This window comes from Scyliorhinus torazame, chromosome 13, assembly GCF_047496885.1.
Source record: "Scyliorhinus torazame isolate Kashiwa2021f chromosome 13, sScyTor2.1, whole genome shotgun sequence".
NCBI classification, from domain to species: Eukaryota; Metazoa; Chordata; class Chondrichthyes; order Carcharhiniformes; family Scyliorhinidae; genus Scyliorhinus; species Scyliorhinus torazame.
Window position 1 is genome coordinate 33,973,280 of NC_092719.1, and position 26,857 is coordinate 34,000,136.

Here is a 26,857-nt window from a genome sequence, read left to right on the forward strand (position 1 = left end):
CCCATCTCCTATTCTGAGCCAAGTAATTTCAGCCAGAACAGCAGTGAAAGTGTTATCACTGGCTAGACCATGATTTTCCACTCCAGAATAGCCAACTGACACTGTTGAGCTTTGACTCAAATAATAGTTAAGAAATACCAGCTCCCATCGAGGGAAGAGGAGAATTGTTTAATATCTGTGTAAGTATATATGTATTGACCTTCCAATATGACCAACAAAACCAGAGAGAGAGAAAAGTCAACAATTGCATTATGTTCAAAGCTCCTTATGCAACATATTTCCTTAGTTAAATGTGATGATCATGTTTGGTAATATTTTCATTCATCAGTCACACACTATTCATTTCATTTCATTTTTCATTCCATTTTCATTTCATTGCCATCTAACAGTAGAATTTGTAGTTGACAGAATTCTGAAATGAACACCAATTTTTACGTGTTCCCTTTGACCAGGTTCTGGGTGGGACACAGTGCATGACATGTGTCCTGCCCTCAATATGGGCCCAGGTCACTTTCATTTCCCATTTGCAACTCTTCATTCTGGAGCAAGCTTGCACCAAGGCAAACCCAAGTGCCTTGTAGCAAAGGATGACAGGCAATGATTTGCCATGGTATCTACATTAAAAAATCAGCATATCTTCTCTCATGCAATAAAGGGAGCGGTTACTGTTTATCTCTAATTAACATTACTATAGAAAAATATGATCTGTTCACACTCATTGCAGTTTGTGTGACCTTGCTGTGTGCAAAATTAACTGCAATGTTTGCCTACATCATAACACTATGCTTCAAAAGTGATTAATTGACTAATGTGCTTTGGGGCACGCTGTGGGTCAGCAAAGTTGCTATATGCAAGTTTTTTTAATTCCCTGTATTTTTATTTCATATTTAAAACATTGCAATTTATTCTTCTGTTATCTAAATCTTGTATCTTGTCATATAGTGAGCCAGAGCATTGTATTGCAGTACTCTTTTTAAATAAATAAACGCTTCAAATTTGTGGAAACACGTTGGAATGTAGACTTGAAAGAATGCTGTGTACTTTGGGGTCTGCTGACAATTGTTAGTTTTGTTTCTTGTGTTCAATTGTAGGCATTTCAAATAGTTATGAGAACATAGTGTTTGTAGTGCTTGATGTTTTGTGCTCTTGGTCTAAACATTGTAAAAGAAGTTTTATCTACCTTCCATTGAGGATAGTAGTGATGAAATGTCTGCAAAATGTTTGCACGCTGTTGTATTTGCAAACCGAGATCATCTGGAAAATGTGTTAACCCGATGAATATACTTCACTAAACAATGGAAAAAAGCAAAGGATAAATTTAAGGATGCAACTTTTAAATGGTGCAAAAAGTTATGGTCTCAACTGGTAATCATATGCCCTTGGCATTTAGAATCTTTTGTTTCATCTTTTGGTCTTTAGAGTGATCCAGTGCTGACAGGAGTCATTTGGTCTGTTGAGCCTGTGCTAGCTCTTTGTTAAGAGTTAACCAACTAGTCCACTGGATTTTTCCCCATAGCCGTGTTACGTTTTCCCTTCAAATATTTACTCATTCTTTGCAAAGGTTACTATTGAATTTGCTTCAACCACCCTATCAGGTAGCACATTTCAAATCATTGCAACTTGCGCCATAAACATTTCCACATGTCGCCTTTTTTTGCAATTACCTTAAATCTGTGTCCTCTGGTTACTAATTGTCCGCCACTGGAAACAGTATCTCCTTATTTATTCCATCAAAGCTGCTCAGAATTTTGAAATTTTCCATCAGATTTCCTCTTACTCTCCCCTGTAGGAAGAATAAGTCCCAACTACTTTAATCATTCCACATAACTGAAGTCCTTCACCCTTGCTACCATTCTAGTAAATCTCCTTCCACACCCTAAGGCCTTGACATCTTTCCTAAAGTTTTGAGCACAATAGTCCAGTCAGTCCAATGAAAGGTCATCAACCTAAAACATTAACTCTGTTAATCTTTCTGCCAGACCAGCATTTTCTGGTTGTATTTCCGAATTCCAGCGCATGCAGTATTTTGCTTTCGTTCCATGCTTTGTTTTATGCTATTCCTATACAAATGAAGCCAAGAATCCTACGTGCTTTTTTACAGCCTTCTCAACTTCTCCTTCAGCTTCACAAATTTGTGTGTATGTGTCCCTATGCCTATCTATTCCTGCACCCCTTCATTCTGATCCAGCATCCCTTTTAAGGGTGCATTGATTAGTTTATATATCCTCTCATTGTTCCCTCAAAATGCATCACTTGGCACTTATTGACACTCAAATTTGTCAAGTCTCCATGTTTTATCAGTCAGACTGTCCTCCAGATGTCTTGTTGTCTTTCCTTATTGTTTACTACATTTGGGTTTCATGTCATCTGAAAACTTTGAAAATAATTTCAAAATCACTGAGATATATTAAAAAGAGCATGGTTCTAATGCTGACCCTTGAAAAAAAGTCTAATTACTTTCAATCTTTAAAGCACCCGTTCACTACAACTCTGTTTTTGTCCCGATTTCATGTCCCCACTGCTACTTTCCCTTTTGTCCCATGGATTTCAATTTTGCAAACAGTTTGTCTTCATCTTTTGAAAGTCTATATATACACATCATCAGCCGCCCTACAACAGATATTTGCATGTATGTAGCACATTTAATGGAGTAAAATACCTGTGCTTCAGAGGTACCTAACCAAACAAAGTTTTTAATTGAGCCACATAAGGAGGTATTAAGACAGATGAAAGCTAGATGTTTCATAGCATCTTAAAGGAGAAAAGCAATGTGGAGAGGTTTAGGAAGGGAATTCCAAGTGTCTAGGTATCTAACGGCATAGCTGTCAATGTGGAGAAATTAAACCTGGGGTACATGCCAGAGACCGGAGTTGGATGAACACCAAGATTGAGGGGGATAGTAAAGCTGAAGATGGTTTCAAAGATAGGAGGGGTGAGGCCATGGAGGGTTTTGAAATGATGATTAGATATCTAGGGTGGGATTCTCCGTCCCGCCGCACCCGTTTGCTGGTGCGCGCTCCCCCGCCGGCAGCGGGATTCTCCGTCCCAGCAGCCGGCCAATGGGGTTTCCCATTCTGGGCATCCCCACACCATCGGGATATCCACGGGTGTGAGTGCGCTGCCGATCAGCCGACGGAGAATCCAGCCCGCAAAATCTGTGTTGCTGGATTTTGTGAGGGCCACGAAGAATCCAACACGAGTTTTAAGGATACAAAGAAATAATATTTATTTACAATAACATATATATACAGCAGCAGCAGCAACTTCCCTTGCTGCTCACTCCTCCCTGGCTGGTTCCAAACTGGCCAGCTTTATTTATGCAGGGAGTCTGCTAATGGTTTCTCCGCCCCCCTCATTGGGGAAGATCATACTCCCACAGGATTGCAATTTTCAATGATTGGCCTTAACTCCCAGCCCATATTGTGGACTGCTAGGTCAGAGTTGCCAACTAGCACGGAAGTTCCGTATTTTATACGGAAAATCCGTTTGAATGCGGAAGTACGCTTTCTCTCTTGAAATACGGAAAAGGAGACAGATGATTCGCAACCTGTCTCCCGAAACGCATTGTTTGGTTTCCTTGGTGACAGGACCCCCCGCAGAGGCTCCACCTCTCCTCTCCACCCCACACACTAACTGTGCATGCGTGTCAAGCATGTGCTGTTAGTGTGCGGAGAGGGGGTGGGGCCTCTGCGCGAGGCCCTGTCACCAAGGAAACAAATATGCACCTCGATTCCTCGTGTGATCCTCACCTTCAGGTGGTCTCGCACGAGACCTGGATTTCATTGGGATAAAATAAATCACCTCGAGGGAGGGTGGACTACAGTAAGAAGACTCTACACCAGCTCCATCACTGATCTTTGGAGAGCACTGCTATGTATTTAAAGAAAAGAAAGTGCTGGAAATCTCAGGCCAGGCAGCAGGGGGAGAATCAGAGTTAACATTTCAGAATTATTGAAAGGTCATTGATCTGAAATGTTAACTCTACTTCCCTCTTTCTATACTGATGGAGTGCAGCTGATAATACATTGCACATTATTAAGTTTCATGGGGCGGCACGTGGCGCAGTGGTTAGCACTGGGACTGCAGCGCTGAGGACCTGGGTTCGAATCCCACCCCTGGGTCACTGTCTGTGTGGAGTTTGCACATTCTCCCCGTGTCTGCGTGGGTTTCAACCCCACAACCCAAAGATGTGCAGGTTAGGTGGATTGGCCACGCTAAATTGCCCCACAATTGGAAAACAAAATTAATTGGGTATTCTAAAAAAAAATTTAAACTCCAAAAAAATGTATTACGTTTCCGCAGGATTCAGTTCCTAAATCCTTGTTTTACTTGTGGAAACTGCACTTTTTGCTATGAGCGTGAAACAAAAATGCTGAGAAAGTAAACCTGAATCATCATACATCTATTTAACCATACCTTCTGCTTTCTACTTTTTGTGGCCACTCTTTTCTTTGTGCTCTTTTAACTTTATTATCATAACCCCTAATTTGAACATCAAATCTGTTAGTGCTACTTCACGAAAATATTTTTTGAAAGAAATACACTGGATTCCTTTTGCCTATGTACAGTTTCTTGTAAGAATTCAATTAAGTTAATCAAGCGTTCAGGACAATGTTGAACTTCATGTAACAAGGCAAATGTAACAGGGCAGCACGGTAGCATGGTGGTTAGCACAATTGCTTCACAGCTCCAGGGTCCCAGGTTCGATTCCCGGCTTGGTTCACTGTCTGTGCGGAGTCTGCATGTTCTCCCCGTGAGTGCGTGGGTTTCCTCCGGGTGCTCCGGTTTCCTCCCACAGTCCAAAGATGTGCAGGTTAGGTGGCTTGGCCATGTTAAATTGCCCTTAGTGTTCAAAATTGCCCTTAGTGTTGGGTGGGGTTACTGGGTTATGGGGATAGGGTGGAAATGTGGGCTTGGGTAGGGTGCTCTTTCAAAGAGCCGGTGCAGGCTCGATGGGCTGAATGGCCTCCTTCTGCACTGTAAATTCTATGAAATGTTTTGTTCACATTTTTCATTCTTAGATTTACTGAATGTTTGAAACTTAATTTGAAAACACCCACTCATGATGATGTACATGTCTGATGCATTGGGATTGCATTTTCCATTTGTGTTTCAGATTTGTGCAATAAAAGTGTAAAGCTATGCTTCAAATTGGTGGGCATTATTCCTTTGAAATGAAAATCTGTATTTTACTGCCAAAATACTGATTTTTGGTGTCTGGAATACTGATTTCTGTTGGGAAAGGTTGGCAGCTCTGCTAGGAGATCACCAAATGGGGGTAATAAAGAAGTTGCTTGAGACAACAGGTTACAAAAGACTCTTGGGAAGTTTGTAAGAGGAATTGACCACTTAAACATAAATGGTTGCAAGAGGGTCAGACATTTTTCCAGCTTTTAAAAAAATAGTTGAAAATGGTCTCTGCCTTTTCAAATGCTGAATGGAGCACAAAATGGAATACCAAAATATGACTCCAGGATGAAAATTTGCAAGCTGATAAAAGTGGACATACTGCTGCATGGGATGGCGTGATTACACTGTAAATGCTTGGCAATTACCAAAAGGGCAGCAGTGCAGTTATCAATGACTAGGGTCAAAATGAGTACACTACCCTTAATTGGAAACGGTTGCAGGAAAAAACCCAATCCATCCAAGGCAGGCTTGTCCAACATTTTTGTGCGAGCGGCCACATTTCAATTTTTTTCTCACTTAAGCCAATGAACAAATTTTGAAAAGATACAGATTGATGCTACATTAAACATGAATTTCAATAAAATGTTGAGGTATAAAGAAATTTGCTGAACAAAGGTAAAGCAATGTTAAAGCAATAAATTGATCATTTAAAATGTATACCTAAAGTGAGAGAGTCCATTTGTGCTTTTCCGGCTCAGTCTCCAGGTACTTAGTCACTCGCCTTCAGCTACATCCACTGGGTGGAATTTTCTAATTTTTGCAGAGTGTGACAGCATGTGGGAAAAACAGAGTGGAAGCCGCCGGCACCACCCTATGGTTGGGCACATTAAAATTAAATTCCAAGGTTGGGTCCCACAATGCCACGTTGGCGATGCAGGCTCAAAGATCGGGGGGGAAAGGGTGCCCTGATAGAGAAAATTAATAATAGAAAAAAAAAACAGGCAGGCTCAAAGATCAGGGGGAAAACGGTGCCCTGATAGAGAAAATTAATAATAGAAAAAAAACATGCAGCAGAGAGTAGGGCGAGAGCGAAACTATGGAGCAGCACGGTTGCATGGGTTCGATTTCCACCTTGGGTCACTGTCTGTGTGGAGTCCGCACGTTCTCCCCATGTCTACGTGGGTTTCCTCTGGGTGCTCCGGTTTTCTCCTACAGTCCAAAGATGTGCAGGTTAGGTTGATTGGTTATGCTAAATTGCCCAGTAGTATCCAAACGTTATGTGGGGTTACGCGGATAGGGTGGGGTGTAGCCTTAGGTAGGGTGCTCTTTCCAAGGGCTGGTGCAGACTCGGTGGGCCGAATGGCCTCCTTCTGCACTGTAAATTCTATGATTCTATAAAGGTCTGATAATTACATTTAAATATATTTAAATGGGGATCTCAATGTTCAACAACATTGGCGGGAGGCAGGGACAATTGGAGCACACAATCTTGCTGGCGTAAATCACGTTTTGGCACACTCACAGGAATTCCCAACACTCGCATTCAACAGTGTTCCCCTCTTAAGTGGATGAAGATGATCCGTTGGCACAATTTGAAGAGTAGTGTGGGAGTTCCCACGATCGATATTTATCCTTAACCAAGCATCACTAAAACAGATTATCTTGTTGGTTATTGCATTGTTTGCAGTATCTTGCTGTGACCAAATTGGCTATTGCATTTCCCCAACAGAGACTACTCGCTTAAAGCAATGTTTTTCAAATGTTTTTCCCGGAAATCACTTTTACCAACCAGTCGACCTTCGGGACACGGCACGTTTGTTTACCTTTAGTGCTAAAGAGGAGCCTGCCTTGGCCTTATGATCTCACTCTGATGAGGTTCAGAGGAGGAGAGGGTAATGCGCATATCAGTTACAGACTTTGTGCCGTCTTCGTCTTTGAGAACAGAAGATCCATCCTCGCACATATAGGTCTTCATGAAAACAATAGCAACACAATGCTTGTTTCACTCAGTACTGGATACTCCTAGAGATGTCACTCCAGAATGGCGACAGCCTCATGGTATTTTGATGTGTTTTTAATGTGCTATCACAGGTCAGGTATAGCAGTGTAGTCTTTGCATTTGGAGTCAGCTGTAAGTTAATAACTAAGTCTGATGTCCCAACCTCAAAAGGAATTTTCCACCCACCACATCTCTTTCAAAATCTGAAACTTCTTTCATTTGCCAGTACTTTCCTGCTTATTACACACATGGGTTTTGCATCCTTATTTTCATTGGCACAATTGGCAAAACCATACCTCAAGTAATCCTCTTATACAGCTTTGTTCCCAAGTTAAGTTTCTTCTTTGTAGGCTGTTAACTCTGCAGAGGCCTTGGAACTCTGTACAGAGCTAACAGTAGCACTACTCTGTCCTGTTGTGGACTCTTCTGAGCAATGTCTCCAGCAGATTCAGTTGTGAGATACTGGCCAGAAGATACATTGCCTATTTGTGTCTCTGGCCTTCTCTTATTTGTAAGAAAATGATTTACCTTCCCAGTCCTTCCCCAGCAACTAGAAAATGGGAGAAGCTCTCCACAGTAATTTGACACCAAAAGCACGTATATAGAGGGTGCTTGACGCCAAGTGAACGTGCAGGGTTGTGACCTGCTCACTGCTGTCGCTTCTGGCCGGAAGACTGCACACATCCTCATTTCTTTAAAAGGTGGCAGTGGTCGCCATTTATTTTACTGCTACAACCTTAATCATATTGAAGCATTATAATGAAACTTTCTTGAAAACACATCCCAAAACAGAACCATATATTTTTCAGGTAATATAATGGGCTGGATTCTCTGTTTCAGAGGCTAAGTGCCAGCACCAGCGGAGCTAGGTGTGAGGGGCTAGCACCAGTGGCGGGTGAAACTCCCTTCTCCCGCGCCATACAACATAGCGCCGGCCATGCGTGGACCCGACCCCCCCATCCGCGACCCCACAACCCACCCCCCACCAGTCCCCCAGCCCTCGTGGAAGCCCCCTCGGCCAGCGTCACGGATCTCGGCCAAGTGTGGCGGTGCTGGACACCGTCCGCAGCCGCCATGCCGGGTTCCCGCACGGCTGAGACTACATGTGTCCCGCACCGTGTGATCTCGGCCCATCCGGGCAGAGTATCGCGGGAGGGCCGGCCGATGACTCGCCAAAGCCGTTGAAACGGCTCATGACACGATGACGCCATTTCGGATGGGGCAGAGCATGGCTGACCGGCGTCAAGCCAGCGCCGGCCCCAATTTCGGTATCGAAGTCGGGCAACGGAGAATCCCGCCCATTGTCTATGCTAAATCTTGCACGAGATGCTGTTTTACAAAATTGAATAAAACCAAATGAAATATGTCAAGTTCTAAACTTGATACAAATAAAACTGGAGGTTATTGTGTATAGATTATTGTTCTAGGTGAGGGTGAGGCTCAACATGCAAAACATCTCATTCCACCACCATATCAGAAATTCTGAAAAGAGAGTTGGTCAGCTCCTATGCTCAGGGTTTCAACAATTCCAACATCTTGTTTCAGAAACCAGTTCTAACTTTAGTAACCAAATAGTTTGTTGTTCCAACTCTTCCCTGACGGTGAAAAATAAGCGATTCATAAAATTGTAGGTAAATGTGTTTGCAAATAAGTTCAAAATAATACTGCAAGCAAACTGCATGTTCAGCGCAAAGACAAGTCGGAAGTTTCACCATTTGTCAGACGCACTAAAACAATAACCTGTCCTTTTATTTCCTGCTTTTTTTCTATGTGAAGGGTTTGTCAGAAAAAAAACAGCTTTAGTCCCGAGCCCTGATTCTACAGCTGATCAGGTTAACAGCAGCAAATACACCATCGGTCTGAAACCTGTCTGGGCCTCTGGGAGCTATGCTGTAGCTATGACACTGTGCAATAACACACTCCCCCCGCCCCCATCCCTTCTTTCACATGCCCATTGTGTCATAGCTCTCTCTCTCCTTCTCTCCTCTCTCTCTCTCTTCCAGTGTTGGAACCAGTGCATGAATTCCATACAATGACTATGTGTTATTCCTTTGTGTTATTCCTTGTGTCTGAATAAAGCTCGTAGTCTTACAGTTGAAGTAGATGCTTTATTTTGAGTTTGTTCTCTCCAGCGCTCAACATGGTTAAAGGATGGTCACAACTGGGAGTTAAATATCCAAGGGCATCAAACTATTCGGAAGAACAGAGTGGATGGTAAAGGAGGTGGTATAGCTCTGTTATTTAAGGATGACATCCGGGCAATAGTAAGGGATGACATTGGTGCTATGTAGGATAAGGTTGAATCCATTTGGGTGGGAATCAAGAATAGTAAGGCGAAAAAGTCACTGATGGGAGTAGTCTATAGGCCACCAAATAGTAAGATTACGGTGGGGCAGGCAATAAACAAAGAAATAACTGATGCATGTAGAAACGGTACAGCAGTTATCATGGGGGATTTTAATCTATATGTCGATTGGTTTAACCAGGTCGGTCAAGGCAGCCTTGAGGAGGAGGTTAGCGAATGTATCCGCGATAGTTTCCTAGAACAGTATGTAATGAAACGTACAAGGGAACAAGTGGTCCTAGATCTGGACCTGTGTAATGAGACAGGATTGATTAATGATCTCATTGTTAGGGATCCTCTCGGAAGGAGCGATCATAATATGGTGGAATTTAAAATACAGAACTCAATAAAATATAGATGGAGGGTGAGAAGGTAAAATCAAATACTAGTGTTTTGTGCTTAAACAAAGGAGATTACAATGGGATGTGAGAAGAGCTAGCTAAGGTAGACTGGGTGCAAAGACTTTATGGTGAAACAATTGAGGAACAGTGGAGAACCTTCCAAGCGATTTTTTTTTCACAGTGCTCAACAAAGATTTATACCAACAAAAAGCTAGAAAGAGGGAAAATCGACCGTGGATGTCTAAGGAAATAAGGGAGAGTATCAAATTGGAAGGAAAAAGCATACAAAGTGGCAAAGATTAGTGGGAGACTAGAGGACTGGGAAATCTTTAGGGGGCAACAGAAAGCTACTAAAAAAACTATAAAGAAGAGTAAGATAGATTATGAGAGTAAATTTGCTCAGAATATAAAAACAGATAGTAAAAGTTTCTCCAAATATATAAAACAAAAAAGAGTGGCTACGGTAAATATAGAGGATGAGAAGGGAGATTTAATAATGGGAGATGAGGAAATGGCTGAGGAACTGAACAGGTTTTTTGGGTCAGTCTTCACAGTGGAATACACAAATAACATGCCAGTGACTGATGGAAATGAGGCAGTGACAGGTGAGGACCTTGAGATAATTGTTATCACTAAGGAAGTAGTGATGGGCAAGCTAATGGGGCTAAAGGTAGACAAGTCTCCTGGCCCTAATGGAATGCATCCCAGAGTGCTAAAAGAGATTGCGAGGGAAATTGCAAATGCACTAGTGATAATTTACCAAAATTCACTAGACTCTGGGGTGGTCCCGGCGGATTGGAAATTAGCAAACGTGACCCCACTGTTTAAAAAAGGAGGTAGGCAGGAAGCGGGTAATTATAGGCCAGTTAGCTTTATTTCGGTAGCGAGGCATCTGTATGGAAATTGTCCCATTGGGCAGACGCAGCATGGGTTCATAAAGGGCAGGTCATTCCTAACTAATTTAGTGGAATATTTTGAGGGCATTACCAGTGCGGTAGATAACGGGGAGCCAATGGATATGGTATATCTGGATTTCCAGAAAGCTTTTGACAAGGTGCCACGCAAAAGATTGCTACATAAGATAAAGATGCATGGCATTAAGGATAAAGTAGTAGCATGGATAGAGGATTGGTTAATTAATAGGAAGCAAAGAGTGGGTGTTTCGCTGGTTGGCAATCAGTAGCTAGTGGTGTCCCTCAGGGTTCAGTGTTGGGCCCACAATTGTTCACAATTTACATAGATGATTTGGAGTTGGGGAACAAGTGCAATGTGTCCAAGTTTGCAGACGACACTAAGATGAGTGGTAAAGCAAAAATTGCAGAGGATACCGTAAGTCTGCAGAGGGATTTGGATAGGTTAAATGAATGGGCTAGGGTCTGGCAGATGGAATACAATGTTGACAAATGTGAGGTTATCCATTTTGGTAGGAATAATAACAAAAGGGATTATTATTTAAATGATAAAATATTAAAACATGCCGCTGTGCAGAGAGACCTGGGTGTGCTAGTGCGTGAGTCGCAAAAGGTGATTGAGAAGGCAAATGGAGTTTTGTCCTTCATTGTTAGAGGGATGGAGTTTAAGACTAGGGAGGTTATGCTGCAATTGTATAAGGTGTTAGTGAGGCCACAGCTGGAGTATTGTGTTCAGTTTTGGTCTCCTCACCTGAGAAAGGACGTACTGGCGCTGGAGGGTGTGCAGAGGAGATTCACTAGGTTAATCCCAGAGCTGATGAGGTTGGATTACGAGGAGAGGTTGAGTAGACTGGGACTGTACTCGTTGGAAATTAGAAGGATGCGGGGGGGGGGATCTTATAGAAACATAAATTTATGAAGGGGATAGATAGGATAGATGTGGGCAGGTTGTTTCCACTGGCAGCGAAAGCAGAACTATGGGGCATAGCCTCAAAATAAGGGGAAGTAGATTTAAGACTGAGCTTAGGAGGAACTTCTTCACCCAAAGGATCTATGGATTTCCTTGCCCAGTGAAGAGTTGAGGCTGCTTCATTAAATGTTTTTAAGATAAAGATAGATAGTTTTTCGAAGAATAAAGGGATTAAGGGTTATGGTGTTCGGGCCGGAAAGTGGAGCTGAGTCCAAAAAAGATCAGCCATGATCTAATTGAATGGCGGAGCAGGCTCGCGGGGCCAGATGGCCTACTCCTGCTCCTAGTTCTTATGTTCTTATACTATGTTACATCTGAGCTGCCTGTCTGTGTCCTGCTCACCAGCTGCCGTTCCTGTGAAGAGTCTCTGACTTCCTGTTGGTCTGTATTTATACATCTCCCGTGCGCTCTCTAGTAATTGCTTAGTTGTATTGCATTTACATTGATCCCTTGTGTGTATATATACACAGCTATGCAGATCACTACATCCCTATCTTTTTTCTTCTACATATTTTCTGGACAGTGTTAAAAGAAAATTGTACAAAACAGTTAGATTACTTATGATATGTATATCTGTACAAGTGGTGATGATATTGGTTATTATACAAAGCCAATTAATATTTATGAATCCAATCTTAATAAAAACATTTATGAGTCCAAACTTTATGAATTTGTTCGGTTGAGGGTTTTTTTTTCTGTTGTTGACGTGGTGATATTGATATTGTAACTTCTTTGTACTTTGTGAATGTCGTCAAGTGTTCTTGTGTTTTAAGTAACCAACAAGTCATCACAAGGTATTTGAATGGTCTAACCCCGGATGTTGACTGACGTGGACTTTTTTCTGTGCTTGTGATATCGATTTAGTGTGTCATCTGGCTTGAAAGCTGGTGTGCTTGTTTGTTCTGGAGCAAATGTGAATTTGTGAGATTCGTTGTCATGCAATAGTATGTTTGTATTCTTGTCATTGCTTTGGAGTGTGCTGTTACATTGTCCTTCATGTGCAAGGTTGTACCATGTTGTACAGGTTGTTGTTTCATTGTTGTTGTTTCTGTCGTTGCTGTCTTGTTTTCGTTGTCGTTCTTGTTGTTTTCGTTCTTGTTTTTATTGTGCCTGTTGCTGTTGTTGTCTTTGTTATGTTTCTTGTTGTGCTTCTTGATTTTGTTGTTGATGTTGTTGTTCTTGTTTCTGCTGTGCTTCTTGTGGTTTTTGTTGTTCTTGTTGCGCTCAATGATAATTTGAGTCATTCTCAAAGTTATTGGTGTCAGTGTCCTCTGTGGTATCTGCTGTTTCAGTGAGCGTTTCTTCTTGAGGATTGTGAGAATGATCTGATGTTGCATTGGTCTTGGTAACATCAGTCATTTGTGATGGATTTGATTCCTCTTCTTTGCTTCCTTGGTGCTCCTCTTCTGAAGTCATTTCTGGTTCACTTGCTTCATCTGTGATCTCTTTGTGCTCTTCTGGAGTTATTTCTGGTTCATTTGAATCATCTTTGGTTTCTTGGTGCTCCTCTTCTGGAGTCAAAATCTTCACGATTTCATTTTCTTGTGGGTCTTGGTGCTCCTCTTCTGGAGTCAAAATATTCAAGATTTCATTTTCTTGTGGGTAGTTTAGAGTGGATGAGGTTTCAATTGACGTGGTCTCTCTGGACTCATGAGTTGCCCTACTCTGTGCTTCTGTACAGACGAGCTGAGATCTGTCAATCTCGCTGTGATCCTGCACACCTTGTATGTCGATTGTGATTACATTGTCACTGTTTTCACATACAGTGGGTAGACTTACATTGTCTTCTTCTGGTTGCTCAGATACGGTGGGTATACCTTCATGGTCTTGATCATGCATGGCGTTCGCTATGGTGTGTTTGATTGCTTCCATTTTGGAGTCTGTCAACGAGCTGTCTGTGGAGGCTTGCGTCACTCTCTCTGTGATGTCTTTCATCGCTCTCTCTGTGGAGTCGTGCAGTATTCTCTCTGTGGAGTCGGTCAGTACTCTGTGTGGCGTCATTTTCTTCTTGGGTATTTGACAGGTTGCTGTCATCCAATGTATCGATGATCTTCCATTGCATCATGGTATTGGATTCATCTACCATGAGTATAGTCGTGTTGAGCTTTGCAACCGTGTTGCTGATGCTGCAATCACGCCCGTGACGCAAAGCATAGGAATCGATTGCGCATGCGCAATTCGATTTTCCTTTACTGTGCGCTTTTTTATAAACTGCGCCTGCACGGCATGCGCATGCGCAGATCCATCTCTGCACTGTGCAGTCTTTTCTTTCAACTGCGCATGCGCAGATCGATCGGCGAACGGTGTTCGATGTTCTGCTAACTGCGTATGCGCGAACGGTCTTTGCGCGAAACGGCTGATTTCAACTGCGCATGCGCGGCTGGGGTTGCCTGTGAATGCGCAGACTCAGATTTGCATCTTTTGTTCCCCAGGCAGTTTAAAATGTACTCGGACGCCATTTTAACTGCTTTAGACCCGTGGAAAAGAACTTTATCGTGTTTTTTTCCAGGTAAGCATTTAAAGTTACTTTTTTCTTGCGATCTGCAGTTGTCAATTGCGATTTCCAGCGTTAAACCTTTCTGTTCTGGTAATGATTGGTGGAGTTTTGCATCACTCATTTCCTGTGCAATTTGGTCTCCAAGCATTGAATGTCTTAAAGCAGCATTGTTACTGGTGTTACAGTACTCTTCAAATTTTTTCAGTATTACTTCTAATTTGGTGTTGCCTTCACCATTCAAGTATTTAAAGCCGTTATATATTTCACTAGCTTCATGTCCTGCGAGGAACAGTGCTATTTTCATTTCTTCTGAGGCTGCTTTCAAGTCATAAGCTATGATATATATGTCGAACGTTTGTTTAAAGCTTTTCCAGCTATGACTTAAATTACCAGTTGTGTTCAGTTGCGGTGGAGTGGCAACAAATTCCATTAAATCAGCAAAGTCTTCCCACGTCGAATGTCCGGTACGGGTTTTCTTGTCATTTCGATCTTTCTTTGTCTGCATCTTGTGTAATCTTATAGGAAGCGTTCTGAAGTCTCCTGGTACCATGTGTTATTCCTTGTGTCTGAATAAAGCTCGTAGTCTTACAATTGAAGTAAATGCTTTATTTTGAGTTTGTTCTCTCTCCAGCGCTTATACTATGTTACATCTGAGCTGCCAGTCTGTGTCCTGTTCACCGGCTGCCGTTCCCCTGAAGAGTCTCTGACTTCCTGTTTGTCTGTATTTGTACATCTCCCGTGCTCCCTTTAGTGATTGCTTAGTTGTGTTGCATTTACATTGACCCCTTGTATATATACACAGTATGCAGATCACTACAGACTAGATTTCAATCTTTGTTAATCGGCTCAATACAGACTACGAAAATAAAAATTATGGCAGAAATTATTGCATTTATCATAGCAAATGGATAGAAATAAATACGTCTCAATTTCTTCAAACTCTAAACTGAGTTTGTGCCCGATTTCTGTACATTTGGTTTTTGGAGATGTGGTAATGGAGGTCAGTTTAATAATCTGGACAGATGTGCACGTATACAAGGGAAGGTGATTATATCAACCGTTCCAGAATACATTGGTCACCAGCAGGACTCATTGGCAACCAGGACTCACCAGTAACCGGCTGAACTGACCCAAAAATGGTACAGAACCCAGTGCCATTTACAGAATCAACATTTGGTTCCACAAGAATCTCCAAAGTGTAGAGTTCGTTGGAGCTTTTGAGGGATTGGATCCAAAACAGTCTGGCTTGATTCTGCATCTAATCTAAACAGACCACATTAACTGTGTCCCTTTTGCTCATGTGATGCTGCTGATTCAAGGGTCTGTGACCTATGTTCACCTGCATGATTCTGGGGTACCATAGAACCTCTCTCCACCATCATCTGTTGCAGAGTCTAGGCCATGCTATGTGAGCTGCCTCCAGCGTAAAGTGACAGATAAGTTTAGCCCTTTCCCTAACACTTGCTTGAGCTTTTCATTCTTCCAGAGTCCCATTGGCTAATTCTACCTGATGCTGCAGAACATTGTCAGATGTCTCACATTGACAATATGCTGCATAGTCCAGAGGCCCATCTGTCCCTTGCTTTAGCGATGCCAGGAAACTGTCTTCCCCTGGTACATGCTGAATTGAGCCCCCATCACTACCGTCATCTTTTGAATTCAGCATGTAAAAGAACAGTAATTGCTTCAAGGCATGAACCTCTGCGTGGGAACAGGAGAGTGATGAGACTGAAGACCGACCCTGGCTTGAACAGTGCAGCTCAGGCCATTTTCAATAAATATGCCAGTAATGGCGGCTGGCCGCTTCTCCTGTGATCGGGACCACTGTGGGAATGCTGCGATCGATCGCTCTGTGACCCACCCATGGGTTGCAACCTGCACTTTGAAAAACCCTGAGTGGCGCATTGTTGCCAATGAAGTACTTTATGATCATTTGTTTGTTGCGAAGTGGTGACAATGTAAGTTCTTCTAAAAGGTTTTGAATTGAGCAAAACCTTATATTTGAATTCTAATTTGAAAGGTAATTATAAAAACAAATTTTAGTCTGTGCAAAGCTGATTAATTAACATAGCAAAGATTTGCAAAAAGCGGCAGAGAATCAAAGGAGCAGGAAACAGGATTAACCAGGACAGTGTTTTTCAAACTTATTTTCCCGGGACCCACTTTTACCAACTGGCTGACCTTCGTAGCCCATGCCTGCTTTAATCCCAATTCTAGTTTCTTTTTCTTTGGCTGTTCACCAAAGGCTTTGGAGATTTGCATACAGCTCACACCAGCACTGCTTTTACCTGCCATGGACTCTCCTGAGAAGCTCTCTCCAGCAGATTCAGTTGTGAGATCCTGGCCTGTTTGTGTCTCTGGCACTCTCTTCCTTCTTACAAAATGGCCCATCTTTAGTTCTCTTCACAGCCCTGTTGCTTGCTGGCAGCTACAAAATGGATGAACTTCCCCTCTGTGATTGTGCGCCCAAAACAAACCAGAGAGTGATCTGCTCTCTGCTGACACTTCTGGTGGGAAGACTCCATCGTTTGTATTTAATTGTGTTCCTGTAATTGCAATGCAGAGACTTTGCATTGTCTTTTCAGAGACGGTAAAGTGTGTGTGTGTATTCTGCATAACAGGTTTACAGAGTGGGGACTGATGTGCTTTGAGACCATATGACAATGGCCGTCCTCATTTCTTGAGTGGGTTATCCTATACATTGTTTGTGTGTCTTCCATTTCTTAATTGCAACTGCTATCCTGTAAGGCTGTGATTGTCTGTGTATATTTCAGCACCCTCGTTGCTGCTCTTGACTGGCACTCTTTAAGATAAATCAAAACTTTGCACATACAGTCAAAGCTCTTGTGAGTTTCCTTCTGTTTATCATCCGAACTAATATTTATGGAACAATATGGAATGCAATCAAGATATTATCCTTATTTTTATTTACCTCTTCAGATCACTTCCCTGGTGGCACTTCAACTATTAACCCATGTTGGCCATGATGATCAATTGGATGGGCCAAAGTATAAATGCACAGCAAATCTGGATTTCATCAGAGCAATTGCCAGGTATACAACAATGTTTTCTGCTGGATTGTAAATATTTGAACTGAGGTGTAGGAGTGAAATTATCAAGTTATCCTTTTGGACTATAGGGGCACTAGGCCTGCGAAGAGAAACTCCCCCAGGCCAAAAGAAATGTCAAAGTGCATTGGATAGCGGATGTTTCGTAGTGCTGCAGCTACCGAGAAACACCCCGCTAAATTCGCCCGACAGATCTGCTGAATCGCGCCCAATATTTCTGAAGATGGTTTAACTGAAATCAGATACATGATTTTGAGTGTTCCGTCCTTGAGCTGGACAACCCTGGGCCGTAAGACGTAGGAGCAGAAGTAGGCCATTCATCCCATCGAATCTGATCGGCATTCAATAAGATCACGACTGATCTGAAATAAAAAGAAAAGTACAGCACAGGAACAGGCCCTTCGGCCCCCCAAGCCTGCACCTACCATGCTACCCGTCTAACCTAAAACCTTCTACACTTCCAGGGTCTGTATCCCTCTATTCCCATCCTATGCATGTATTTGTCAAGACGCCCCTTAAACGTCGCTATCATACCTGCTTCCACCACCTCCTCTGGCAGTGAGTTCCAGGCACCCACTACCCTCTGTGTAAAAAAAAAAAAAAAAAAAACAACTTACCTCGTACATCCCCTCTAAACTTTGCCCCTCGCACCTTAAACCTGTGTCCCCTAGTAATTGACTCTTCCACCCTGGGAAAAAGTTTCTGACTATCCACCCTGTCCATGTCCCTCATAATTCTGTGGACCTCTATCAGGTCTCCCCTCAACCTCCATTGTTCCAGTGAGAACAAACTGAGTTTATCCAACCTTTTCTCATAGTTAATGCCCTCCATACCAGGCAACATCCTGGTAAGGGGCTGGTTTAGCACAGTGGGCTAAAGAGCTGGCTTGTAATGCAGAACAATTCCAGCAGCGAGGGTTCAATTCCCGTGCGAGCCTCCCCGAACAGGTGCCGGAATGTGGCAACTAGGGGCTTTTTACAGTAACTTCATTGAAGCCTACTTGTGACAATAAGCGATTATTATTATTCTAAGCCACTTCTGTATCCTCTCCATTCTTCTGGTAGTGCGGCGACCAGAATTGAATGCTATATTCCAAGTGTGGCCTAAGTAAGGATCTATACGGCTGCAGCATGACGTGTCAATTTTTATGCTCAGTGCCCCGGCTGATGAAGGCAAGCATGCCATATGCCTTCTTGACTACCTTTTCCACCTGCGTTGCCTCTTTCAGTGACCTGTGGATCCAAATCCCTCTGCCTGTCAATACTCTTAAGGGTTCTGCATTTACTGTATATTTTCCACCTATCCAAAATACATTACCTGATATTTGGCCGGATTAAACTCCCATCTGCCATCTCTCCTCCAAGTCTCCAACCAATCTATATCCTGCTGTATCCTCTGACAATAGCTATCCGCAATTCCACCAACCTTTGTGTCGCCCACAAACTTACTAATCAGACTAGTTACATTTTCCTCCAAATCATTTAGATATACTACAACAGCAACTGTCCCAGCACTGATCCCTGCGGAACATCTCTAGTCACAGCCCTCCATTCAGAAAAGCACCCCTCCACTGCTACCCTCTGTCTTCTATGACAGAGCCAGTGCTGTATCCACCTTGCCAGCTCACCTCTGATCCCCTGTGACATGAGGTGAATGGGCAAGATGAATACAGAACTTGTAATCATCAACTCAATTTCTCTGCCTTATCCCCATAACCATTGATTCCCTTACTGATTAGAAATCTGTCTATCTCAATCTTGATGGCCCAGCCTCTGCAGCTCTCTGCGGTAAAGAATTCTACAGATTCACTAATCTCTGAGAGAAAAAATTCCTCCTCACCTCTGTGGGTGACGACTTAGTCAGAGATTATGCCCTCTGGTCCTAGAACCTCCACAAGGGGAAACAGCCTCTCAGCATCTACCCTGTCAATCCCCCGAGAATCCTATATGTCTCAGTACCATGCAGAAGATGGCCATTCGGCCCATCGAGTCTGCAGCGGTCCTTCGAAAGAGCCCCCTACTTAAGCCCACACCTCTACCCTATCCCCGTAACCCAGTAAACCCACCTAACCTTTTTGCCACTAAGGGCAATTTACCAATGCCAATCTATCTAACCTGCACACCTCTGGACTGTGGGAGGAAACCAGAGCACCTGGAGGAAATCCACACAGACATGGGGAGGAAGTGCAAACTCCACGCAGACAGTCACCCGAGGCCGGAATTGAACCCGGTTCCCTGGATCTGTGAGGCAGCAGTGCTAACCACTGAGCTGTCCTCTCATTCTTCTCATCCCCAAAGAGTACAGGTCCAATCTACTCAATCTTTCCTCATTAAAAAATCCTTCCACAACTGGAATCAACCTAGTGAATCTTCTTTGGCCTGCCTCCAATCCCAGTATATCTTTCCTCAGATAAAGGGACCAAAACTGGTCACAATATTCCAGGTGTGGTCTAACTAGTGCCTTGTATAGTTTTAGCAAGACGTCCCCATTTTTGTACTCTATTCTCTTTGTAATGAAGGACAACATTCTATTTGCCTTCCTTATTAATCTTTATGTCACAAGTAGGCTTACATTAACACTGCAATGAAATTACTGTGAAAAGCCCCTAGTCGCCACACTCCAGCGCTTGTTTGGGTACACAGAGGGAGAATTCAGAATATCCAATTCACCTAACAAGCATGTCTTTCGGGACTTGTGGGAGGAAACTGGAGCGCCCAGAGAAAACCCACACAGATGCGGGGAAGATGTGCAGACTCTGCATAGATAGTGACACAAGCTGGGGTTCTAACCACTGTGCTACCTTGCCGTCCATTACCTGCTGGGCTTTTTTTGATTTATGCGTGAGGACCCCCAAATTTATCTATACTGCAATTTTCTGCAGTCTTCATTTATTCTTCCTACAAGCGTGTAATTTCACATTTTCCTATGTTACATTCCATCTTCCAAGTTTTTGTCCATCCACCTAACCTGCTATATCCCTCTGTAGACTCTTTGTGTCATCCTCACCGCTTGCCTTCCCACTTATTTTTGTATTATCTGCAAACTTGATGATTATGCATTCACTTCCCTCGTCCAAGTCATTAATATATATTGTAAATAATCATGAACCTTCTCTGGACTACCTCTAATCCCAGCATTGATCCCTGTGGCACTTCAATAGTTACAGGTTGCCATCCTGAAAATGCCCAGAATATCATAACTGTCTGTCTTCTTTTAGTTGCTAATCCTCTATCCATGCTAATGTACTGCCCCAAACACCATGGTCTCTCATCTTATTAAGTAGCCTTTTGTGTGGTACCTTATCCAACTCTTTTTGGAAATCCAAGTATATTACATCTATTAGGTCCCTTTAATCTATCTAACTCGTTACCACCTCAAAGAATTCTAATAAATTTGTCAGGCCTGATTTTCCCCTCCATGATGCCAGGCTGATTCTGCTTGATTATATTGGCCGGAATTTTCCAGCTGTCCACCCCAGCGAGATCTTCAGGCCCCGCTGATGACGCACCCCCCGCCACAGGTTTCCTGACAGCGAGGGGTACATTAACGGGAAACCCCGTTGACAATGGCAGGAGCAGAACATCCCACTGCCGGCCAATGGTGGGTCACCTCGGTGGGTTACATGGAAAACCACACCCATTATGTATTTCTAAAAGTTCTGCTATTGCATTCCCTATAATGGACTCTTTAACATTTCCCCAATGCCAGATATTAAGCTAACTGGCCTATAGTTACCTGTTTTTTGTCTTCCTCCCTTTCTGAATAAGCAGTTTTTGAATCCTCTGGGACGTTTCCAGAATTTAAGGAAGAATTTCAGTGTTCGAACAGGAAAAACAGCTTGTATTTTGCAGTTAAATAGCAGTTAGACTGTTGGCGCTCACTGCTATTAAAGACGAAATCGGACAGTAATATTCCACAACTGTTGACCAGCTAACCAGAAGTTGCTGTTCAAGTTGCTGGGCTTCTCCAGAAACTGTCCTACAGCAGTATCTTGCTGAGCAATTCTGCATTGAGGCATCCGGAATGGTGGGATGTCATTGCACGCAGGTGGTAGATAAATACTAAATAGGTAGATAATGTCCACTTCAGTGTACATAAATGTTTAATGGCATGAGAAGTTTTAGTTCCTACAAAGCAATTATGACAACTCTTCCTTTCAGAGTTTAATTATTGTTAGAGATTTTTGAAAGTAACAATTGATGTTTTTTTTAATACTCCTCTTTTATCTCTTTAATACCATTGTTCTTTTCCCTCTGTTTTGTTTTCTGTACTAGAACATACAGTACAGAAGGGAGCCATTTGGCCCTTCGAGTCTGCACCAACCCACTTAAGCCCTCACTTCCACCCTATCCCCGTAACCCAATAACCCCTCCTAACCTTTTTTGGTCACTAAGGGCAATTTATCATGGCCAATCCACGTAACCTACACGTCTTTGGACTGTGGGGGGAAACCGGAGCACCCGGAGGAAACACACGCAGACACGGGGAGAACATGCAGACTCCGCACAGACACTGACCCAGTGGGGAATCGAACTTGGGACCCTGGCGCTGTGAAGCCACAGTGCTAATCACTTGTGCTACCGTGCTGCACAATTTGATATCGAATTAAATATTCTAATTTATACTTCCTATTTCAGAATCTGGCTGCTAAATAACACTTTTCTTTTGATCTGAATGGGTAAGGAGATAGTTGCTTGCTCTGTTCTCACAGGTCATAAACCTCCTGTAAAGGATGCTGTGCTGAAACGACTCTCATCACAAATTCCAGTGAAAATGCCATGCAAAGTCTGTGGGAACGTGTAATGTACGGCAGGTGGCATTATTTCTCCACTGACCGTTAAATCTGGCCCGTTGATGTTTGGAAGCATTAGGTATGCCAACTTGTGTGAACAATTTCAGTGCTAAGTAGGAAGCTGGTTGGCTGTTACCAGGTACAGATCATGCCTCAAGAGAACTTCTAAATATTTGCTTGGACTTGTCTTGCAAACAGATGGAATGCAAATTGCATTTACATAATACCCAATTATGAGCTTAGTTCAAATTTTCTGTAATAATACTGCTAAGTCTCATTAGGTAGTCATGGCATGAAGAGATATGCTAAATTTCTTGTTTTATCACTTTTTAAAAATGTGATTCTGTCAACCCTTGTAATTGAATTTCAAATTGAACTGTGGAGGAATTCTGGACGTTGAGGTATTAACTCTTGAGGAAATATTTAATCAAACAACTTGCATTTGAACAGGTCTTTAATTTAGTGATTGAATCAAATGTTACATTTTTCCTCATTCATTCAATCTCTACTTTCCAATGAACCATAACATCATCTCAAGAGGGGAAACATTGTAGTACATGGCCTCCCAGGAAATTCAGTGTATGGGTCATATCAGTACATTATTTACTATTAATCAAAGACAGATCTATTATCTCACATTAGACAACATTTACTATGATTGTTAGAGCTCTATGCTCTGCTTTCAATGTGGCTGTGCACTTCCCCATATGGAAGTGTTGGGGGGGGGTGCTGGTTGGTTGTGAGGCGGGGCAATAAAAAAAACTTTGGACATACCTGTAGCTGTTAAAATGTTTCATTGTGAAATGGCTTTCTGTGAACGGACTTTCACCAGTTCAGTCAGGATGTTCAGAGCGCAACCCTCAGCAATTTGAGTATTTTCTTAAACCAAGGTGAACAAGGATGAACATGCCTGATAGCTGATTCGTGAGATAATGGTTCTGGATGCGGCAAACTGAATTACCAATCCCAAAATGTTTCAAATCGTTTAGATTTCCTGGTGAATTTGGACAACCAGAAGCAAATTCAACTGGCAGCCTTGCTGAATTCTGAAATATTTGAAACAGATCACATCCTTGTGGTCGCAAACAGACACTAATAACAGAACATCAGAGTGGCTTGTGTTGGCAGTTGGATGATGCAGTTTATCAAAATGCTGAACCTGCAAAGGAATTTAGCCCAGGGCAACCTATTCTTTGTACAAACTAAATACTTCGTCAAGCAGGCCTGACAGGGAAATTTAGACCTCTTGACCTGGATTCAACCTTGGCACTCCCCAGATTTTTTATTTTGATACTCCTTCATCACCAGAACATCAGCTGCACACTTGGCCTGGGTGTCAGCAGGTGGGCAACTTCAATATGTCTTTCTGTGTAGGAGGTTTACCAGGGGCATGTGGATCAGGCTCTGGTTAAAATATTTAATTCTAAATGCTTTGTTTTTCTTCATGCAAAACCAATAATATATATGACCACAAATAATATGCATCCACTGTTAAGACTACAGAAGAAGGTGCAATGGGTGCATTCCAACGGCCACGTTGCGCCCGAAAAGCAGATCACAACTGGCCAATAAAAGCTGGGAGACCCCGCTCCCGGGATCTACCTGGCTCACAACGCCTCGCGAGATCTAATGCGATCTCGCAAGATGTTGCGATGTAAATCCCGCCCATTGTGGGTGGGATCACTTTTTAGCAAATCTGCATATTAGAGCGAGACAGCTAGTCTCACTCTAATATGCAGTTTCCCTAGGTACCCGAGTCTTTGGGATCTGTCCCTTTCACCTCAGAGACCTCAGGCGAGCAGCATTCAGCGTCTCCACAAACGGGGACCAGAGGGAACGGCACTCGTGGGGGTCTCCAGGGTATCGGAGGCCCCCAGATGCATGCCCTGTGGGCAGGGTTGTATCCTGGCATTGCTGGTGCCTTGGTAGTGCCACCTGGGTGCCAGCCTGGTAATGCCAAGGTGCCAAGCTGGCATTTTGTGTGCTGGCGATTGGGCTGGGGATGCCCTGCGCGGGTGTTGGGGTGTGCAGGAATCTCCCATAGTACGTTGGGGGGTCGGGGGTCACAGGATGCCATTTAAAAATGGCGTCCCAATCTCTTGCTATACTGAGGAGTTCTGGCGAGAGGAGCCAGAAAAAGGGCAATGTGCGACCGCTCGGCCTTATTTAACGCGAGTGGCGTTTGTGTTTTTTGGCACTACGAGCGCCAGGAAACACGTGGCTAAATGCGCTCGGTATGGGATTCTGTTCCCATTTAGTTGAATCGTGCCCAATGTAACTGGAACAAGTGACAGCTGGTAGGTTTATACCTTGCACAAGATGAATTTCTAATGTAGGTAAGATCTAAATTAATTTCAATATTAACTGGTCAAACCCAGTGAGGTGATTAATAACCTATTGTTTCATTCTTTTTCTTCTAGGACTGTGAATTTTGACATAGTGAGATACCTGTATGACTTCTTGTGAGACCAGATGCACAGCCAGATGGATGCTGCAAGCAATGATCATTGCTTTTGCACCGATCATATCGACCCATCTACTCCGTTGATAAATGACAGAGGCATTTTGACTGCATTGGATTTGTCCAAGCAGGTGTTAGCACTGTATGGGATCTGATGAAAATATCTTGATTGGTCAGAATAGATCTTTAGAATGAACTATTTACCAGGGACTCTTCAGTATTTTGGAGCTAAGTGTTAATTATTAGCAGCAGGAATTCAGCACAATCTGTTCAACACAATATTGTATTAGTGCAAATGCCACCTGAAATGTATTTACTTGCAATTCTTTTCCTTTGTGAAGTGTCCTTTTCTCAGAATGTGGTGTGGCAGCTATTTATTTGTAATGGGTCTTTCATTTTTTTTTGAGTTGTCTGCTGTAATATCGCTCCTTTGAGAGATTTTGTGGTTATTATTCATTCTGGAAAAAAATCTTCTATTTTTAGTCTGTAGAAATACACAAATATAATGCAATCATTGTGTTCTGTTGCTGTTCAATTTATTAAGCCTTTGAAGAGAAATATTTATCTGTGATGTATGTTTTTGCATCTGTTGGAGACGGTAAAACTAATTCATCTGTGTTTCAGTAATTTAAATACATGTTGAGGATACAGCAAAGTTATGGGCGCTGACAATTTCCCAGCTGTGCTTATGCTCCAGCACTGGCTGCACCCGGCCAAACTTTTCTAGTAAAGCTGCAGCATTAGCATCTACCCAACAGTGTGGGAAAACTGCTCAATAAATGCTCTCTGCTAATACCAATAGCCTCACACGATTAAGGTAACCAGGATCTTTCGGCTCCAGACTTCATTATAACCCTAAACCAAACTTGCACAAAAGTGCTAAATTCCAGAGGTGAGGTAAGTAAAAAATGGAAATGGTGGATAAACTCAGCAGGTCTGGCAGCACCTGTGGAGAGAAACACAGTTAACATTTTGGATCTAAATGATCCTTCTGCACAACTGTAGAAGGATCGAGGATCATTTAGATTCAAAACATTATCTCTGTTCCTCTCCACAGATGCTGCCAGACCTGCTGAGTCTATTCAGCATTTACAATTTTTATTTCAGATTTCCAGCATACACCATGGGTGGGATTCTCCACTCCCGCGCCAAAGTGGCCGCGCCGTCGTGAACGCCGTCGAGGTTCACGACGGCGCAAAACGGCCCGGTCCCGATTGATTCAGGCCCTGACAATGGGCCAGGATCGGGGCCGCGTCATCTACACGCCTTGTCGCCCGCATAAAAGCGGCGCCGCATAACGGGCGTCATCCACGCATGCGCAGGTTGGCCGGTGCCAACCCGCGCATGCGTGGTTGCCGTCCTCTCTAAGTCCGCCCTGCAAGAAGATGGCGGACGGATCTTGCAGGGCCGCGGCAGGAAAGAGGTCCTCCTTCAGAGAGGACGGCCTGACGATCGGTGGGCACCGGTCGCGGGCCACCCCACATCTGAGGTACCCCCCGGTGCAGGATCCCCCCTTGCCCCCCCCCCCCCCCCCCCCCCCCCCAACAGGCCGCCCCCCCCAGCGTTCACGACTGCAGCGACCAGGTGTGGACGGCGCCGGGGGGAACCCGCCGTTTTGGCCTGGCTGAGAATAGCGGGGGTGCCGGAGAATCTCCATTTTCGGTGTCTCCGGCCATTCTGCGGCCCGCGAAACTCGACCGGGCAGTTCCCGCCGCTTGGGAGAATCGCAGGAGGGCATCGGACCGGCGTCCTGGGAAATTTTGGCGGCCCAGGCGATTCTCCCAACCGGCGTGGGAGTGGAGAATCGCGCCCCGTATGTTGCTTTTACTTGAGGTAAGAGACTGCCCTTGACATCAAAACAGAATTTGCTCAATTTGTGGCATTAAGGAGTCCAAGTGAAGTTGAAATCAATGTGAATCAAATGGCAGACTCTCCACCAGCTGCAGTCATATTTAGTACAAAAGTAAATGGTTGTGGTGGTTGGAGACCAATCAACTCAGCTCCAGGATACTGTTGTTGGAGTTAGAACATATAGAACATAGAACAATACAGCGCAGTACAGGCCCTTCGGCCCACGATGTTGCACCGAAACAAAAGCCATCTAATCTACACTATGCCATTATCATCCATATGTTTATCCAATAAACTTTTAAATGCCCTCAATGTTGGCGAGTTCACTACTGTAGCAGGTAGGGCATTCCACGGCCTCACTACTCTTTGCGTAAAGAACCTACCTCTGACCTCCTATATCTATTACCCCTCAGTTTAAAGTTATGTCCCCTCGTGCCAGCCATTTCCATCCGCGGGAGAAGGCTCTCACTGTCCACCCTATCCAACCCCCTGA

At 43.4% G+C, this 26,857-nt stretch overlaps 1 protein-coding gene across 2 annotated transcripts in view; it reads left to right on the forward strand.

Moving 5' to 3' along the window:
• orc5 (origin recognition complex, subunit 5) overlaps positions 1–25,024 on the forward strand; it is a 140,041-nt gene extending 115,017 nt beyond the window's left edge. For both annotated transcript variants that reach the window (XM_072471311.1, XM_072471310.1), the window contains exons 14-15: positions 17,133–17,245; positions 24,473–25,024. In XM_072471311.1, the coding sequence (XP_072327412.1) occupies positions 17,133–17,245; positions 24,473–24,518 (159 nt within the window). In that variant the 3' untranslated portion in view covers positions 24,519–25,024. The remainder of the gene's footprint in view (positions 1–17,132; positions 17,246–24,472) is intronic.
• The last annotated feature ends 1,833 nt before the right edge of the window (positions 25,025–26,857 follow it).